The sequence below is a fragment of the Sphaeramia orbicularis genome, chromosome 4, assembly GCF_902148855.1.
Source record: "Sphaeramia orbicularis chromosome 4, fSphaOr1.1, whole genome shotgun sequence".
NCBI lineage: Eukaryota > Metazoa > Chordata > Actinopteri > Kurtiformes > Apogonidae > Sphaeramia > Sphaeramia orbicularis.
In genome coordinates, this window is record NC_043960.1 from 40,102,678 (window position 1) to 40,122,340 (window position 19,663).

The 19,663-nt window shown below is 34.7% G+C and overlaps 3 protein-coding genes across 3 annotated transcripts in view; all 3 read right to left on the reverse strand.

Moving 5' to 3' along the window:
- Positions 1-248: 248 nt before the first annotated feature.
- LOC115418710 (granzyme B(G,H)-like) lies at positions 249-2,437 on the reverse strand. The gene is made up of 5 exons (XM_030133267.1): positions 2,355-2,437; positions 1,927-2,086; positions 937-1,069; positions 525-746; positions 249-437 (listed from the first exon to the last, which is right to left on the reverse strand). Exons 1-5 carry the CDS (start codon positions 2,398-2,400, stop codon positions 267-269), a joined length of 732 nt encoding a protein of 243 aa, XP_029989127.1. The 5' UTR covers positions 2,401-2,437; the 3' UTR covers positions 249-266.
- Positions 2,438-6,437: 4,000 nt separating this feature from the next.
- LOC115418708 (mast cell protease 2-like) lies at positions 6,438-10,513 on the reverse strand. The gene is made up of 5 exons (XM_030133265.1): positions 10,394-10,513; positions 7,624-7,783; positions 7,262-7,394; positions 6,896-7,117; positions 6,438-6,800 (listed from the first exon to the last, which is right to left on the reverse strand). Exons 1-5 carry the CDS (start codon positions 10,446-10,448, stop codon positions 6,645-6,647), a joined length of 726 nt encoding a protein of 241 aa, XP_029989125.1. The 5' UTR covers positions 10,449-10,513; the 3' UTR covers positions 6,438-6,644.
- Positions 10,514-11,584: 1,071 nt separating this feature from the next.
- LOC115418707 (granzyme B(G,H)-like) overlaps positions 11,585-19,663 on the reverse strand; it is a 50,157-nt gene continuing 42,078 nt past the window's right edge. Inside the window, exons 1-5 of the mRNA XM_030133264.1 lie at positions 14,378-14,439; positions 13,300-13,456; positions 12,755-12,887; positions 12,328-12,549; positions 11,585-12,240 (exon numbers count right to left, since the gene is read on the reverse strand). Of these exons, the coding sequence (XP_029989124.1) occupies positions 12,070-12,240; positions 12,328-12,549; positions 12,755-12,887; positions 13,300-13,456; positions 14,378-14,432 (738 nt within the window). The 5' untranslated portion in view covers positions 14,433-14,439 and the 3' untranslated portion in view covers positions 11,585-12,069. Of the gene's footprint in view, positions 12,241-12,327; positions 12,550-12,754; positions 12,888-13,299; positions 13,457-14,377 lie in introns of the transcript that reaches the window.

Consider the following 19,663-nt stretch of genomic DNA (forward strand, 5'->3'; position numbering starts at 1 on the left):
TAGGTTAAATTCACACTAATAGGAGATGAGCAGAAACTGATGAACTAGCAGATTATGGTTAATAAAAAAGAAGAAGTAGGAAAAAAAGATATATAAAGCTACAATATCACATATACTGTCTATGTCATATGTTTTATTTATTTATTTATGTTTTGTCACGTTTTGAACCAAAAACTCTCAGGTATCAGCTCTTCAAAATTCTGAAGATAAGCTCGAATAATTACAGTTGAAATAATGTGATCCACCCAAATAAATGTCAAACAGTTTTAGAGATTTTTTTGAAGGGAGTTATATTTCATGGTGCAATCAATCCATTCTCTATAGTCAGAAATCTTGGTAAAATAAGACATTTTCTGTCCATTTGTGGTTGTTTTATACGAGGACACCACCCCATAAGCCTTTCCATTTTCACAGACCAGTGGACCACCAGAGTCTCCCTGGAAGGACAAACACAATAATGATTTAATATGTGCCACAAATACACCATAAGTTATTTGTCCATTGTGTTCTATAAATACACTGACCTCAGCAGGTCTTTTTTCACCCTCAGAGCAGTATGAGTTATGCTCTTCACACGACTCACTGCTGATTAGTGTTAGATTGACTTCCCTGAGCACAACAGACATGTGTCTAGTCTGGTCATGGCGTCCCCAGCCAGGGACGATGCATGATTCTGGAGCAGGATCATTATGGTCTGCAAGAGTGATTGGTCTGACATTGCTGCTGAATGTTGCCTTGGAGCTTAGCTTGAGGTTCAGAAAAGAAAAGAACAATATAGATACTGTGAAATACAAATAAATCAAAAATATAAATATAATAATAATAAAATAATAACAAATAGATAAATAAAGTACAGAGACATGCACTGAAGGCCTCCAGTTACTGAATGGTTTTGAGTTAACATTTGAAAATAACACTTTTTAAAATGATTTTTACCTTAATCAACATTAGGTCGTTTCTGAATTCAGCTGGATCATAATCTTTGTATGGAAACAGTTTTACAGCAGATATGGTCTGTATGTTTTCCTTTTTTTTGAAATTGTGAAGTCCTAATAAAACATTGGGATGCCTAAAACAACAAAATTTAATGAATGACATATACAGAAGAAAATATTGCATGACACAATAATAACACAATATTACAATTCACAAAACCCATGAAACGTATAAACCAAATATGTATCAAATGCATATTTAAATTAAATATTTCACATATTGTTAGCCTAATAGCATAATTGCCTACGTAGTTTTGTTTTTTTTTTTTGTTTTTTTTTCTCAGATCATAGCCAATGGTGTGTTAGGAGAGTAAAGTAATGCAGATATCACAATTTGGCCAAAAAATATGACTTAGGTAATTATGCTGTGAGGCTAATGATATATAAGTAAAATAACTATTGCTTTTTGTGAATTTGTCACTTTTTAGATAAAGTAATACTGTTTTTTTTTGTTCTGAAATAGGAGTACCTTCCCATAAAGTATGGTAGACTAACCTGGCATCACAGTGGGCTGCAGTCATCACAAACTCCTCATTCAGCAGGAAGCCTCCACAGTGGTGTGTTTTACCATTTACCATCATCCTCTCCAAAAACACGATGTAAGGTCTGCTGTGGGGCACAGCCTCATGGCCTCCATATATTTTACCTGTATGACCTGAATGACATAAAACAATATATGTATGTATGTATGTATATAGATAGATAGATAGATAGATATAATCAAACTGTTATGAAGCATACTTATTTCTCAAATTGCATATATATATATATATATATATATATATATATATATATATATATATATGTATATATATACACATTTTTTTTCCACCCAATATGAGGACAAAGACAGAGACGTTAAGCTGTTGTTCATGAAGTTCAGAAAATGAAGCACCTTCGCTGTCAGGAACACAAAGTATTTTAGACAAACCTGGCTTCACAATAGGCTGCAGTCATCACAAAATCCTCATTCAGAAGGAAACCACCACAGTACTTAGTTTCACCATTTGGCATCATCCTCTCCAATAGCACCATGTACGGTCTGCTATGTGGCACAGCCTCACGACCTCCATATATCGCTTCGGTGTGAACTGTAAACCACAAAAATATAAATAGATACAACAGATTCATCCTAGTGAACAATAAAATACAGTCTTTACTGCACAACATTTGACAGTTTTTCTTAGTGGCACAGCGAACCAATATCAAAAAGGGAAAGGATTAAAACATGAAAAGAGACTTCATGCCATATATTTACTAATACACATGTCTTTACACGCAACACATATTCTAACTTCTCCTGACACCCAGTGTCAAAAAGTGACTTGTGTAAATGTGTAAACTTTCCAAACAACTTACCGGTCATTGCCAATAAGAGAATTACCAGTTCACAGTGGATATGCATGATGAGATGAGAGCTGAGCTACTGAAGAGTTCACAGATTCAGCCTTTAAATGTGTGAGCACATGCATCACAAGCATATGCAAAGTTTGATACTATCGTCTATCATCTGATCTGCGGCCATAGCATGATGGGAGGATATTGTGTTCTCACTTAACCCATAAAGACCCAAACATCCACCACCGACCAAAACCATCTACTGATGTAAACTGTGTAATACCTGTTGATCCACTAATCCTATCAATACATGTAAATAATTAGTGTAAAATGCAGTTTGTCATCTTTTCATGGTCATCAGATATGACCCATGTGGACGTTCAGAGGCTCTTTAGTGAACGTGGAAACACCGTCATATTCTACAACATTAATTCACCAGTAAAACCCATGGAGTTCTATTAATGACAGTGTGTGGAAAGACTTGGTTTATGCTAAGTTAATGATATATTTTGTTAAAAAGTCAAGTTTTCTTCATTTTTCTCTGTTTCTCATATTATGATGGTCAACTTCAGGCAGAGCTTTTATGAACATCTATATGATTGGTGAATTAAATATGAAAAATACCTGATTTCCACCAAAAAAAATGCAAAATACAGAGGATAATATTACAATAAATGGTGATAAATAACTCCTGAAAGGTTAAATAGGGAGAAAAATTAATTTGGGAACTGACACTACAGTGGCACTGGGTCCTTATGGGATAAACTGCATAAGGAGCGTATACTTATTTTTTTTTTTTTTTTTTTACAAACCATGAGTGACATTATTACAATTTTATGTTTTGCAATGTACAAATAAACTTGTTTGGTGTATGTTTCATAGTGGAATACAGCCAGACTTAATAAAAAGTGGATTTTCACGACATCTGGGATTCTACTTATGTATATGTCAAGGCCCAAAACGGAATCTGGCCCAATTCAGAATCGGCCCGGCCCAGAATGGAATTCTATTCTAGGCCGGCCCAGAATGGAATCCTGCTGCTATAATGTTATTTTTATACCATGTTTAATGCAAATGATCCATAATTCCATAATTTGTCATAATTTTACATTTTCAGTCTTACATACCTTGAGTAACTATTGTCAATTTCAGTCGATTTCACTGTACCATATATTGGTGGGGAGTACCACTAGGTTCTATTTGTAAATAAAGTGTATTATAGTTTACAATTAAAATGTTGTTTGTTTCATTTTTTTTCACATATTTGCAAATTCCATGTATTGATTTTTGTAATAATTTAGATCATTTGAATTAAACATGGTATAAAAATAACATTATAGCAGCAGGATTCCATTCTAGGCCGGCCTAGAATAGAATTCCATTCTGGGCCGGCCCGATTCTGAATCGGGCCAGATTCCATTTTGGGCCTCGACATATATAAACTATTCTTATTCTCACATACACTCAAATTAAAGGATTTGATGGAAATTAAAACGCAAATATTATATAAAGCCAGAAATAAATACTTGCAAGTAACATACAGAAAATATTCTCAGATAGAGAGGGGGGTTATGACTGCAGACTGAGACTAAATATGAAACGACATTTCACTGGAACAAATCTTTAAAAAGATGTGCATTTCATGTTGAGTGGTTTTGTGGAATAGAATGGAACTAAATATCAAACTGTGTGAAAACATCATGAAATTTGAGAAGATGTATAAAAACCTTATTTTTTAGAGATATAGTGGCAGTGAACATGAGTACAACAGTAATGGTTGTAGATGTTATGTGATCATTTGTTCTCCTTTTTGTAATTTAGTGACTGACCTGTTCTCTGTTTTAGACTGTATCTATTGGCTGATTGGCCAGCTCATGTGGAATTGGGGCGGGACAATGTGGGCTCAACTTCTTTCTCTTCCTTTTCGACACTGAGTGTTGTGGAAGAGTCACACTGAAAGTGCTGTACATTTGTGTGATATTTGTTTTCTTTTTCGGTTGATTTATTTCCATATATCGGAGTGTCCTTTTGGATCAGGATTTTCTTTTGCCTACTTATGTTTGAAGTGAAGTCAATCTATATGCGTAATACAGCTATTAAATGGAAGGTGTTTATTTTGATATGTCAAACACTGTTATGAAAGGCAGTTATGAAATAGACAGAGTTTAATTTTGATATGTTTAATATTTTTTGTGTTTTGTGCAAGATTGGTTTGAATTTCTTTTGACGTGTAAGTTTGTTAAGGTACTTTGAGGAACTGACATGGGACTTTGTGACCACTTTGTGATAGGGTAAGGGGGCGGGACTATATAAGTTGTACTTCATTCCACTCCTTTTTGAATGTAATTTTTTTTTCTTTCTTTTTTCTTCTTCCTTGTTGTTTTTTGGGGTTTTGATATTTGAAATAAATAAAATAAAATAAAATAAAATAAAATAAAAAATATATCGCTCCTTGGGCATGTCTTGTTACAGAACAGGGAAAAGTGATTCAATGATATGTACTACAGTAGTCCATTACATTACATATACATATGCATACTACACCAGAAGTGTCTGTTCTCCCTTACAACAGCAAGAGTTCTTTCTGCTTCGATGTTGATTTGGTCTTTTTAGTAAAGTTTATGATTAGTTTTCAGTCTTTAAATTTGTGAAGTTAAGGAAGTGAATGTGCATGTGACATGACTTAAAGCCAGTATCAACACTTTTTTCACCCTAATATGAGAAACATTAAATTTTTATAGCACACATTTGTAAACTTAGACTGTTTTAGGGTAAGTAAACCTTTGTATCTTCATTTGTATGATATGCTTTAAATTGTACATCACTTTATATCCTCCTGAGACCCAGCAATGTATTCTTGTCCTCTGTAGGGGACAAATTTTTGACAGTTGTACTTAAAAAATGCTTTCCATTGCAAAGGATAAATAAATAAATAATAAAAATAGTTTTAAAAATGTGTCTGAAAAAAAAAAACAAAGAATGGTTGTATTATGCAGTTTCCAATCAAGACAATTGTTTAATGTAAAAAGCTAAAACTTTCACTTTCCTGGGTCTCAGGAGGATATTGGATCTGATTTTTTTATTTACATAAACAAAATGTCATTTCCTAACCCTATCTCTGACCACAGCACTTACAAATGCAATTTTCAACATGAACTGTGCACATTTCTCATATTATCATTGCATGTACTGTATATTAAAAACAGTTATTCCCCTTCATTACAACTTCACTCAGAAATGATAGTAATATTACAAATACACAACATTTTGCAAGTAAGCCCATTTTAATTCTGAACAATTCCCTAATGATTCAGATAAAAACAGAAAAATATCATGCCTTGGCTGCTTTGCTTTATATCATCAACATACAGTTACAGTGTCAGATGAAGCTCAAATGCACATAGAAGATGTATAGCTTGGAAATGACAGAATATCAGCCATGAGCAAAGAAGTTAAATGAACATAAATGTTTCCACAGGGAGGCACTGTTGCCCTTTTTGTAACTTTAATTTACACGAAACAAGCAAAAGGTGATAAAGTTACAGTTTACTATTTGATAATGAAGATGATTATTGAAAGAAATATACTTATATTGTAATGAAACTTATCTAGACTAAAAGAAAATGCGCTGAGCAGCTGTGATATAATATATTGTGTATATGTAATATGTTTGAGCTATTTTTATAGCCTGGCTTGTTTAACCATTTATCATGAAAATCTTGTGTATTATTAACCCATAAAGACCCAAATATTAACTATCTACCTGAACCATCTACTGATCTACACTGTTTAATACCTGTTGATCCACTTATTCATTAATACATGTAAATAATTGGTGTAAAATGCATTTAGTCATCTTTTCAAGGTCATCAGATATGACTCATGTGGACGTTCAGAGGCTCCGTAGTTACCGTGGAAACACCATCATCTATCAATGACAGTGGATGGACACACTTGTTTTATGTTCAGTTATTGATAACTTTGCTGAAAAAGTCACTTTTTCTTCAGTTTTCTCTGTTTTTGATACTACTTTACTCTGAGCTTTTATAAACATCTACATGATTAGTAAATTAAAAGTAGGAAAATATCTGATTTTCACTAAATAACAGAAAATACAGAAGGTAATATTACAATAAATGGTAATAAATCACTTAAAGAAGGTTAAATATTGAGAAAAATTCATTTGGGAACTGCCATAAAAGTAACACAGGGTCCTTATGGGTTAATGCTCTAACTGTTCAAAGGAGCTCAAGTAATTCTCATTAAAATGTTGTGCCTTTCCCAAACATATTTCACATGTTACTGAAGCTCTCAGTTGTTTTCCATGATGCAGTCAATCCAGTCTCTGTAGTCAGGAATCTTGGCATAATGATACACATTCAGGCCCTCTGAGGTCTGCACATAGGCGGCAGACACCACCCCATAAGCCTTTCCCTTTTCACAGACCAGTGGACCACCAGAGTCTCCCTGGAAGGACAAACAGTAATGATTCAACAACAATGAAACTGTTGTCAGGACAGACCACAACTTGTTTGACCAACATGTTGGATAAATGTACATACAACGCCAGGTCCCTTTGGTCCGTCAGAACAGTAAGAGTGATCCTTTTTGCATGACGTGGAGTTAAGTAGAGTCACGTTGACCTCTCTGAGTGTAGGAGACAGGCGTTTTTCACAGTTGAAATTTCCCCAACCACAGGTTATGCATGATTCAGGAGAGGAATCCTCTTTGTCTGCGAGATCAATTGATTTCACATTGTTGTTGAATGTTGCATTGGAGCTTAACTAGAAGTTCAGAAAAGATAAGAGCAAACATACAAACATACAGTAAGATACTGAGAACATGGACTGAAGGCTGCATTTGTTGAACCATGAAAAATAAAATAATAACAAAATCAGATTACAAAGACATCACAGCCTTGTTCTTACCTTCAGTAGCATTAAGTCATGTTTGTAATCCATGCTATCGTAATCTGGGTGTAGAAAGGCTTTTTCCACAAGTATTTTCTGTGCATTTTGTCGGTTATGATAATTGTGAAGTCCCAGTAAGACTGTGTAGGACCTGAAAGGAAAAAACTGAGCATGAATAAAATATATAAAGTACAGGATTAAATAAAATGTAATATTATAATCAAACAATTATGAAGCAAATTTCTTTCTCAAATTAATTATATTGATTTTTTTTTTTTTTTCCAAAATGGTGACAAAGACAGAGACGTTAAGTTGTTGTCCAGGAAGTTGAGAACATGAAGCACCTTCGCTGTCAGGAACATAAAGTACTTTAGACAAACCTGGCGTTACAGTGGGCTGCAGTCATCACGAAATCCTCCCTGAGAAGGAAACCTCCACAGTGCACTGTTTTACCATTTTCCACCATCCTCTCCAAATGCACCATGTAAGGTCTGCTATGTGCCGCAGCCTCGTGACCTCCATATATTTTCCCTGTATGACCTGAACACCATAAAACAACAGATATATATATATATATATATATAGCATCCTTTTTTGTGCAGTATTTGTTTCCACATTACTTTTAACAACTTAATTCCTTTAACCCATAAAGACCCAGTGCTACTTTTGCATCAGTTCCCAAATGAATTTTTCTCTCTATTTAACTTTTCTTGCATAACATATCATTGTTTATTATAATATTATTTTCTTTATTTTGCATTTTTTCAACAAAAATCAGGTATTTTCCTGTATTTAATTTACTGATCATGTAGATGTTCATAAAAGCTCAGATTAAAGTTGATGGTTATTATATCAGAAACAGAGAAAAATTAAGAAAACAGGACTTTTTCTTCAAAATCTCTTATTAACTGAATCCCAGTGTATCCATCCACTGTCACTGATCCAACTCCATAAGTTTTACTCATGAATCAATGTTGTAGAAGATGACGGTGTTTCCACAGTAACAACGGACCCTCTGAACATCCAAATAGGTCATATCTGATGCAAGGTTATAATAGTTTTGGATTTTTAATTATAGTTTAGTTTTAATTAGTTTTGACTTTTTTTTTCTCTTATTCAGTTAGTTTTAATTAGTTTTTCGAGCAGGTTTGTTAGTTTTTATTAGTTATCGTTTTTTTTCTGAATGCTTAGTTTTAGTTTAGTTTAGTTTTAGTATTAGTTTTAGTTATTTCATATATTTTATCTTCCTCATCATCCTATTCAAAGAAATTAGTGAGGCGCGGATATGGGCTACCCTGGACACTTTATTTGGGGGTCGGGTTAGGGCGGCTCATGGACTGAGCAGAGACACAATGTACCGTACAATGTATAAATTCCCTATAGCAGGTTGAGGTGGGGTGCAATCCATACACAACGTCACTTACATGAAACAATGCGAAGATGTGCAAAGCTTGAGAGGAGATGCACAAAGCAGCCAGCAGTTAAAGCAGATAGAAACATATATAAACCAGCTAACCAGCAGTTAAAGCAGATAGAAACATATATAAACCAGCTAACCAGCAGTTAAAGCAGATAGGAACATATTATAAACCAGCTAACCAGCAGTTAAAGCAGATAGAAACATATATAAACCAGCTAACCAGCAGTTAAAGCAGACAGAAACATATATAACCAGCTAACCAGCAGTTAAAGCAGATAGAAACATATATAAACCAGCTAACCAGCAGTTAAAGCAGATAGGAACATATTATAAACCAGCAGTTAAAGCAGATAGGAACATATTATAAACCAGCTAACCAGCAGTTAAAGCAGACAGAAACATATATAAACCACTTATAAACATATGTAACCCAGTTCATCAGCAGTAAACCACACCTTAGCAGATCTCTCATATCTTAATCATCTCCAGTTCCATTATTAGCCAACTTTGCTTCAGTTCAGTTCAGCTAGCGGTTGCTATTAACATCAAACGTTTTTTAACATTAGAACAGGTTCCATACCTCTGTAATTGGATTAGTTTTCATCCTCCTCTTTTCTCCTCTTCTAAACTGTGCAGTTCAGGGCTTGGAAGGCCTTTTCACGGTGATAAACTCTCCAGTTTTTACCTGGATGCTAGTTCAACACTGACTCTGTCCTTTAGCTCTGCTCTGTCTCTGTCACTCACGCGCACACACACGGTACGCCAAAAAAAAAAAAAAAAAAAAAAAACCGACCCATGTATCACTACAGTAAACCCCAGACAGGACTGTGCTGCTGTGTCTCAGCTTTAGTCTGTATGTTCCAGGTAGAGTGGGGACCAGAAGACGACTGGAAACCACCAGTGACCACACATGACAGACTGTGTAGTGTCGTATGGTGTCACCAGCTCAAACTGCTGGAGCGAAATAAATTAATTTCATATCAATCCGACATTGACAAAGACGAAAACGAAGGGAATTGTATCCATAATTTTTATACGTTTTAGTTAGTTTTGTAAGCTCACAATACAGTTTCAGTTAGTTATCGTTTTTTTTCTTTTAATTAGAGTTTTTATTTATTTCAGTTAACGAAAATGTTATTTCAATTTTAGTTTTCGTCATTTCGTTCGTTTTCGTTAACGATAATAACCTTGATCTGATGCCCATAAAAAGATGACAAACTGTATTTTACACCAATTATTTACATGTATTGATAGGATTGGTGGATCAACAGGTGTTACACAGTTACATCTATAGATGCTTTTGGTTTCCAGTGGCTGTTTGGGTCTTTATGGGTTAATTATTCCGTACGTAATTATGAGGTCCTTGTACTTTACTTGAGTATTTACATTTTGCTTTTCTTTGTGCAAGAAAAATACATTTATTATCATTACTAGTTAGATATTGGACCAATATCTTATAAATAAAATTAACGAGAGATTAGTTTGCTTTTGCAGTTACAGTTTGTGTCATATTTACACACTAATGCAACAATACAAAACACATTCAGCATAAAGACTTACAGCATATTATTACTAACACTTACATATTTTGATAACAACATAATTTTAAATGCATATCTGAACTGCGTTGTTATGACTTCCTCTGCTATGTACTGTGGTCTTCATTGCATACTATGATACACAGTGTGAAAAGTGTATTATCTAAATGCGTAAAAACTCTCATAACTTACCTTGGCCACTCAGTGCAAGTACTACGAGTATCACCAGGTCACAGTGGGTCAGCATGGTGAGACCAGAGTTGAAGCGAGCAACTTAAGAACAGCAACACAATCACATTTTCAGCCTTTAATATGTGAGAAGGAAGGAAGTAAGGGTTTGGCAAGTTTGACGTGTTTTAAAACCACAGGAGGTGTCTCTGTCACAAACTTAATAGGACCCCAGATTAGTAAATATGATAGCAGTGTGTTAACTTAGGTACTCCTATAGTAAATGAGTATAATATATGAGCATTATCGACACCACGGTGACACGGGGTGATCGTCCCATTTATGCATTTGCATCATTCAGACATGACGACAATACATTTGTAAGGTATTTGTTACATGTGGTTTTCACTGAACACGTGCTGTCACTTCATATCTGGCCTGGATTCTAGTTACATATACTACGACCACTCACTTATTCAGTCAGAAATTGTAAAACAAATTTTGAAACTGATCATAAATGGCCCCTGATGCCTCTGTGATAAAACAACCAGCTTTAAAAATACACTTTTGATCAAGAAAATTGCTAAGACAATGTCCAGTGCTGTTATTTTTTACACTTTACCTACACTTATATTACATTGTATGCTTGAATAAGTTAAAATATATCATGTACTATATATTGTGCATCAATTCAAGAAGTAAAAGAGGTAAATAAGATAATACTTGATAGTACATGAGAATTTTTACATAGGTTTGCATCACATCTGTTGCACAAACCACTTTAAAATGTTATTTTGACATCTGTCTGCATACTGAGAATCAGAAAGGAAACCTCAATATAGGAGGTCGGTAGTTACTCAGAATTTGATGTTATCACACACACACACACACACACACACACACACACACACACTTACACATATATATTCTCTTTTGAGAGTCTGAATGTAAAAATGCAATGACTCATGAATTCTCTACTTGAAACTGATCTTTTATTTTCCTCTGAGTAATACATTTCAATAATCGTATCATGTTTTATCCCTGTATTTACCTGTGCGTGAGCCATCTTTAACACTCATCTCAATTAAAATGAATTCCGCAAGTTGTTGTAAAATTACAGCTCCTTCAGTGCTTTTGAAATAAGTTTAAACCGAGGGGTGTGAATAAGAACATCCGTGTGGTACTATGAAGTGAACCTTATAATACATAAAACAGAAAACATGACATTGACTTGGTACAAATTATGGAACTTTTATTTATTTGTTATATTAAAGCAAGTGAATTTTTCCTTTGTGTGTTATCAACATGCATTACATTACAAGCTCAGTTAAAACTTTGGTTCAAATGCACAGGATGTAGAGCTTGTAAGCAATGACAGAAGTTGAAAAAGCATATTTTATCCACAAGGGGGCAGTGTCGTCCTTTTTGTAGGTTAAATTCACACTAATAGGAGATGAGCAGAAACTGATGAACTAGCAGATTATGGTTAATAAAAAAGAAGAAGTAGAAAAAAAAAAGATATATAAAGCTACAATATCACATATACTGTCTATGTCATATGTTTTATTTATTTATTTATTTATGTTTTGTCATGTTTTGAACCAAAAAATCTCAGGTATCAGCTCTTCAAAGTTCTGAAGATAAGCTCGAATAATTACAGTTGAAATTATGTGATCCACCCAAATAAATGTCAAACAGTTTTAGAGATTTTTTTGAAGGGAGTTATATTTCATGGTGCAATCAATCCATTCTCTATAGTCAGAAATCTTGGTAAAATAAGACATTTTCTGTCCATTTGTGGTTGTTTTATACGAGGACACCACCCCATAAGCCTTTCCATTTTCACAGACCAGTGGACCACCAGAGTCTCCCTGGAAGGACAAACACAATAATGATTTAATATGTGCCACAAATAAACCATAAGTTATTTGTCCATTGTGTTCTATAAATACACTTACCTCAGCAGGTCTTTTTTCACCCTCAGAGCAGTATGAGTTATGGTCTTCACATAACTCATTGTTGATTAGTGTTAGATTGACTTCCCTGAGCACAACAGACATGAGTTCAGTGTTGTCATGGCGTCCCCAGCCAGAGACGATGCATGATTCTGGAGCAGGATCATTATGGTCTGCAAGAACGATTGGTCTGACATTGCTGCTGAGTGTTGCCTTGGAGCTTAGCTTGAGGTTCAGAAAAGAAAAGAACAATATAGATACTGTGAAATACAAATAAATCAAAAATATAAATATAATAATAATAAAATAACAAATAGATACAAAAAATTAAAAAAAAAAAAAAGTACAGAGACATGCACTGAAGGCCTCCAGTTACTGAATGGTTTTGAGTTAACATTTGAAAATAACACTTTTTAAAAATTATTTTTACCTTAATCAACATTAGGTCATTTCTGAATTCAGCTGGATCATAATCTTTGCGTGGAAACAGTTTTGCAGCAGATATGGTCTGTATGTTTTCCTTTTTGTTGAAATTGTGAAGTCCTAATAAAACATTGGGATGCCTAAAACAACAAAATTGAATAAATGACATACACAGAAGAAAATATTGCATGACACAATAATAACACAATATTACAATTCACGAAACTCATGAAATGTATAAACCAAATATGTATCAAATGCATATTTAAATTAAATATTTCACATATTGTTAGCCTAATAGCATAGCTGCCTATGCTGTTTGTTTTGGAGGGTTTTTTCAGATCATAGCCAATGGTGTGTTAGGAGAGTAAAGTAACGCAGATATCACAATTTGACCAAAAAATATGACTTAGGTAATTATGCTGTGAGGCTAATGATATATAGGTAAAATAACTGTTGCTTTTTGTGAATTTGTCATTTTTTAGATAATAGTAATACTGTTTTTTTTGTTCTGAAATAGGAGTACCTTCCCATAAAGTATGTTAGACTAACCCGGCATGACAGTGGGCTGCAGTCATCACAAACTCCTCATTCAGCAGGAAGCCTCCACAGTGGTGTGTTTTACCATTTACCATCGTCTCCAAAAGCGCCATGTAAGGTCTGCTGTGGGGCACAGCTTCATGGCCTCCATATATTTTACCTGTATGACCTGAATGACATAAAACAATATATGTATGTATATATGTATATAGATAGATAGATAGATAGATAGATAGATAGATAGATAGATAGATAGATAGATAGATAGATAGATAGATAGATAGATAGATAGATAGACAGACAGACAGACAGACAGACAGACAGACAGATAGATAGATAGAAGATCCATATTTGTGCAGTAGTTGATCCACACTTCTGAGAATTCAATGTTGGAAGATAACATTTGACATTTGGTTTTTAGTCCACTGCATATTTTTCAAATCAATTAATTTTAATTTGTAGAACCCTATATCACAACAAGGCCACCTCACAGGGCTTTATGGAATTAGTTGGACATGAAAACAAACAACAGTCAAATAAACAGTAGATGAAGGAAAAGGATTAATGTCCCGGGCATCCCCTGTCATTAGACTGTCCTTCTCAGCAAGGAAAAACTCCAAAATCCCAGTGGGAGAAACTTCTGGAAGAACCACAGTGAAGGAGAGCTCCACTCCCATGGACAGACAGGCTAAAGATGCACCAGGACTGACTGAGGATTGACAGTTTCTGCTACTAGTTACTTGCAAAATGACGAATTACTCATTAGAAACTGAGATATCTCACTAATAACAACATTGTCAACACGTGCCAGAGCTTTTCAACCTGCAGCATTTGTCATGTTTTGAAATTTTAATCAAAAACAATATTTAATATGTAAAGAATAGATTTCACGTATTGTTAAAGCACTTATGCACTTCTACTTACAAATATTTTAAATGTATACACATTTCTAAACTATTACTTTGTTACGTGTACATACAGAAGAAATTGGAGTAATTCTTCTACATCTGTTGTATTGTTATTTACAGACCATGTAGTTTAATTTTGCAAAAACACATTATGTAATGATGTAAAAACCCATAACTCTTACCTTGGCCATAAGTCAGTACAAGAGTAAGTATTATCAGTTCACTGTGGTTAAGCATGTTAGAGTTCAGATGAGCTAAGAACACAGAGGCACAGTCACAGTCAATACTTAAATACAAGTGGGAGGGAAAAGTTTGTCAAGTTTGCATAAATTATCATGTGCATATTTACCAGGACTGTTAATGCAAAACAGTTTTTCCATAAATAGTGTATAAGGATCACAGTATGTGCACAAACAGCTGACTGAAACATGTTTATTCAGCATCTCATTACCTCTTCGGGTAAATGTCGGCAAACTAAAGGGTTTCAGATATTCATTCGTAGAAACTGATCAATCCTTTGCCTAATTCTTCTTTTCACCTTCTTGCAAACACACAAACATCCAAAAACAGACATGAGTGAAAACAGGAGCCTGTCCACCTTCAGTTCACAGAGTAATAAGACACATAATCGTACGGTTACTCAGAATCTGATGTAATCAGTCTGAAAATGTCCCTATCTTGACACGAATACATACAGACTGAACATTAAACTACTCAGAATTTCTTTTATCTCAGTGTAAAAAAATCACTTACATTGATTACAGCGATATTAACACATCTGGGTCTGGATGATAGTGCAATAGTGATAGTGCTGCAATTACGCGATGGCAGATTAAGTGTATTTGCATCTTTGTACAGGTCTGTGGAAATGTGCCTTTCTTTGACCAGAGCCTGACTTGTTATTTTGTCAAAATAGTGCAATCTTGACATAAATCACAACCTCTATAGAGAACTTTAATGCTCTGGTTTTCTCAGAGGAACCTCGATGTCTATCACACTATACCAAAGATAAATTATGTTATCACACCATAAAAACACTGCATAAAAAGCATTTGTCTGAAACAGTGCATCTGTGTTAGAACATAGAGTGAAATGTGACCTCGGAAGAAGAATTCAGGGTCCGTGTGTACGGCAAAAGAGACCATGTTTCTATTTTAAAAATTATATTAACAAAGTGTTGCTTTTGTGGTAGATTCTAAATGAATTTTTTCTCTCTATTTAATCTTTCTTAAGTGATTTATCACTAGTAATTGCAATATTATCATCTGTATTTTATGTTTTTTTATTGAAAATTGTGTTTTTTCTTCTATTTAATTCATTGATCGTGTAGATGTTCATAAAAGCTCAGATTAAAGTTGAGGGTTATTATATCAGAAACAGAGAATATTGAAGAAAAACGGACTTTTTCAACAACTGAACATAAAACACTGAAAGCTCCAATAACATGTGAAATATGTTTGAGAATGGCACCATATTTTAATGAGAATTACTTGAGCTCCTTTGAACAGTGCTAAAGCATTAACCCTAGAACCCAGTGTTACTTTTATGGCAGTTCCCAAATGAATTTTTCTCTATATTTAACCCTTCTTTAAATGATTTATTACTATTGTTATAATATTTTCTTCTGTATTTTCTGTTATTTCAGTGAAATCAGATATTTTCTTACATTTAATCTACTAATCATGTAGATGTTCATAAAAACTCAGAGGTAAAATAATATCAAAACAGAGAAAAGTAAGTAAAACTGACTTTTTCAACAAAGTTATCGGTAGTCGCTTTTCCACTGGACATCTGCACAAAACTTTACCAATATTTACAAAATGTCGAAAAACAGAAGTGCGTAATGTCGGTTTTTTCCATTAAATCACAAATGCAACGAGAAATCATTCCATAACATGGCGATGAACATAAATATGGTGTTGATTTACAGATATATTCATTATTATTATATAAACCCCTCTATCTCATACTAAATTAAAAATGATTGGGTTTCCTGGTGTGTCCACACATTACCACGACATGTTTCTTCTTCTTCGCTGTTGTAACATACGTTCAACATCTGTTTTTTTTTTAATTCAGTTGACTCTAGTTGCGAAAAAAAGTCTTTCCATCACAGTTTTGCATGATATACCATTTTGCACTACACTCGAAAAACCACCTCTTTTAATCAAAGATGAGACTTTTGGCGAAATTGTCGTTTTTCCATTAGGTACATTTTATGCACAAGTTATATTTGCGTAATTTCAGCGTCAATGGAAAAGCGACTACTAACTGAACATAAAAACAGTTGTCTCCATCCACTGTCATTGATCCAACTCCATGGGTTTTACTGGCGAATCATTGTCGTAGAAGATGACGGTGTTTCATGGTAACAGAGCCGCGTGTTACATCTGGTGACCATGAAAAGACGACAAAACTGCATTTTACATTAATTATTTACGTGGACTGATAGGATATATGGCATCAGCAGGTATTAAACAGATTTGGGTCGACAGTGGATGTTTGGGTCTTTATGGTTAAAGAATATTTTCTTTTATGCAAGCAACAAAAATGGATAATTGATTCTAAATGTATTTTGTCTTGAAATGTTTTGGAGAAATATGCAATTCTGGAACTAGTGGTGACTATAAACCTGTTCCCTTTTGGACCGTGAACCGAAAGACTAGAGGTATGCAGCTAACTGACCACAGAGTACAGATACGTCTGTTATATCACTTCCTCGTCTAGACTCAAGTATGCCCCTCCGACATCTTAGTCACAAACTTTATAGTAATTGTTTTGAATGTTTCACAGTTGAGTTTTCATGTGTTGAGGAGAGAAGAAAAAGATTTGGAGGAGGAGAAGCGGGGGATGAGGGGAGTGAACATGTTTTTGGGATGTGAGCTCCTGGAGTCAAGGGTAGTAATGGGAATACAGGAGGAGAGGCGGAGGGGATCTTTCATGGTAGAACAGGGCCTTTAGCGTTAGTTTGTCACTTTTATAGGAGGGTGTAGGTGTAGAGAAGACTGACTGAACACAGCAACCAGGAGGAGGGAGTGTAATAACAGACAAAAAGGCAGAAATGACATGTTTATTAAGAAGAAACGACTAGGACAACATTAAAATTCCACAGACAGGAGGTGTTTTTGAAGAACGAAATCCTGCCTGCTTTGAAAATAGTTGCATATTTTTCCTCAGGATCCAATTAAGGCTGTGACATAAACCGTGTTCAACCGCAATCTTTACTTCTATCCCAATACTGGCAGTTAATTATGCTCCACATTAAAGAAAAAACTAAAAAGGAATGAAAAGTGTATCGAGGGGATGTAAACCGGGCAAAAGACCCGCTGAAAAGTATAAACTGATATGCCTTTCATTCCAAACAGTTACAGTAGATTCTGTTTACAGCTTCACTGTGGGTTTTTCTACAACGTTTCATTACTTCTTCAGGTAGACGCAGGTAAACTAAAGGGCTCCAGATATACAGTTGGGTAATACAATCATAAAAGGGGTCATAAAATGGATCGATTTTTTGCCTAGTTCTTCTTCTTTATCTTCTTACGCGCGCACACACACACACACACACACACACACTCACACACACAGTGGTGTTGCGTGTTAGAGTTCAGAATATAGATGCACAGTCACAGTTTCAGTGCTTAACCCATAAAGACCCAATGCTACTTTTGTGACTGTTCCCAAGTGAATATTTCTTAAATGATTTATCACCATTTTTTATACTATTTTTTTTTTTTTTACCATTGTTGGTATGCAATTATTATAGTGTAAGTTGACGGTTAACTGTTACCCATGGTAACGCCACCAGGAATGTCCTATTTTTTTTCATTGTTCTGGCTTGAAGTCAAAGGAAAGGAGTGAGTATTTAAAACGTTATTATGTAAAGTTATTTGATGATGACAATGGGGGTGGGATTAACTAAGTTTTCTTCTTCCCACTCCTTTTCGAGTGTAGATGACTGATTTTGGAATTTTGAATTTGCATGTATTCTGTAAATGCTCGAAATAAACAAACAAATGAAAATTAAATGAATTACCCCAACTTTGCATTTTTTTCAGTGAAACTCTAGTTTTTTCTATTTTGCTGATCATAATAATGGATTAGATTTCTACAGCGCATTTCAAGGCACCCAAAGCGCTTTACATTATTGAAGCGTGGCTGCCAATTCACACCCTGACAGCACCTCCGACCACTACCAAACATTCATACACCAGTGTGAGTGACACTGGAGGCAAGGTGGTGAAGTGTCTTGCCCAAAGGACACAACGGCACACACAACTAGGACAGAGTTGGATTCAACCACCAACCCTTTCGGTTATTGGACGACCCGCTCTACCTCCTGAGCTGCCCTGTAGCAGGTCGTGTAGATGTCATAAAAGCTCAGAGTAAATTTTAAGGTATTAAATCAGAAACACAGAAAACTGCAGAAAAAGTACTTTTTCAGCAAATACATCCATAACTGAATGTACAAATAAGCATCTCCATCCACTGTCATTGATCAAACTCCATGGATTTTACTGGTGAATCAATGTTGTTGAAGATGATGATGTTTCCACGGTAAACTATGGAGCCTCCTGAACGTCCAAATGGGTCATATCTGATGACCAGGAAAAGATGACAAACTGCATTTTACAACAATTATTTACATGGATTGATAGGATTAATGGATCAGAAATCATCAAACATTTTAGATCAGAGATGCCTTTGGTGACTGTTTTTTTTGGGGGTCTTTATGGGTTAAATACAAGAGGGAGGAAAATTTTCGTCAAGTTTGCGTAAATTATCATGTGCATATTTATCAGGACTGTAAATATATAACAGTTTTGAGATAAATAGTGTATAAGGATTCACATAGACCATAAACTATGTGCACCAAAACATAATTTTATTACAGCATTCATTACTTCTTCAAGTAGACACAGGTTAAAATAAAGGGTTCCAAGTTTTACAGTCAGTTAATATAATCACCAGGGGTCATAAAAACTGATCGGTCTCTTCTTCATCTTTTTTTACCTGCAGACACACACACACACGCACGCCTACACACACACACACAGATACAAAGACAGACATGAGTGAAAACAGGAGCCTGTCTCCCTTCAGTGCAGAGTAATAAGACACATAGTCATCTCAGAATGTGATGTAATCAGTCTGAAAATGTCCCGTCTTGACACGAATATGTACTGATGTGAATATGAAACTACTTTAATTAGATTTTGTAATGGAAGAAAAAAAAACACTTACATTCATTATAGTGATAATAACTTGCAGTGTGACAGGTAGAGGTCTGTCTCATTAGGCTTTCTAATGACACTACTCATTCCAAGCCTGAATTTAAATCAAAATCATATCAATCACAAGTTTCAAATCAATAATAAGACTTTTTTTTTTTTTTTTTTTTAAATGTTTTCACAGCTGGAAATGAAGACTTACTTGTGATGTCCGTTGAGGAGACAATTAAAAGAAGAGAG

Bases quoted from the DNA above. Each gene is read 5' to 3' on its own strand.
- LOC115418708 (XM_030133265.1), bottom strand. From the start codon at position 10,448: ATGCTGACCCACTGTGACCTGGTGATACTCGTAGTACTTGCACTGAGT. The intron at 7,784-10,393 runs GTAAGTTATGAG...TATGGTGTTCAG, and splicing joins ACTTGCACTGAGTGGCCAAG to GTCATACAGGGAAAATATAT. The intron at 7,118-7,261 runs GTAAGAACAAGG...CTGAACTTCTAG, and splicing joins ATGACTTAATGCTACTGAAG to TTAAGCTCCAATGCAACATT.
- LOC115418710 (XM_030133267.1), bottom strand. From the start codon at position 2,400: ATGCATATCCACTGTGAACTGGTAATTCTCTTATTGGCAATGACCG. The intron at 2,087-2,354 runs GTAAGTTGTTTG...TGTGGTTTACAG, and splicing joins TCTCTTATTGGCAATGACCG to TTCACACCGAAGCGATATAT. The intron at 747-936 runs GTAAAAATCATT...CTGAACCTCAAG, and splicing joins ACGACCTAATGTTGATTAAG to CTAAGCTCCAAGGCAACATT.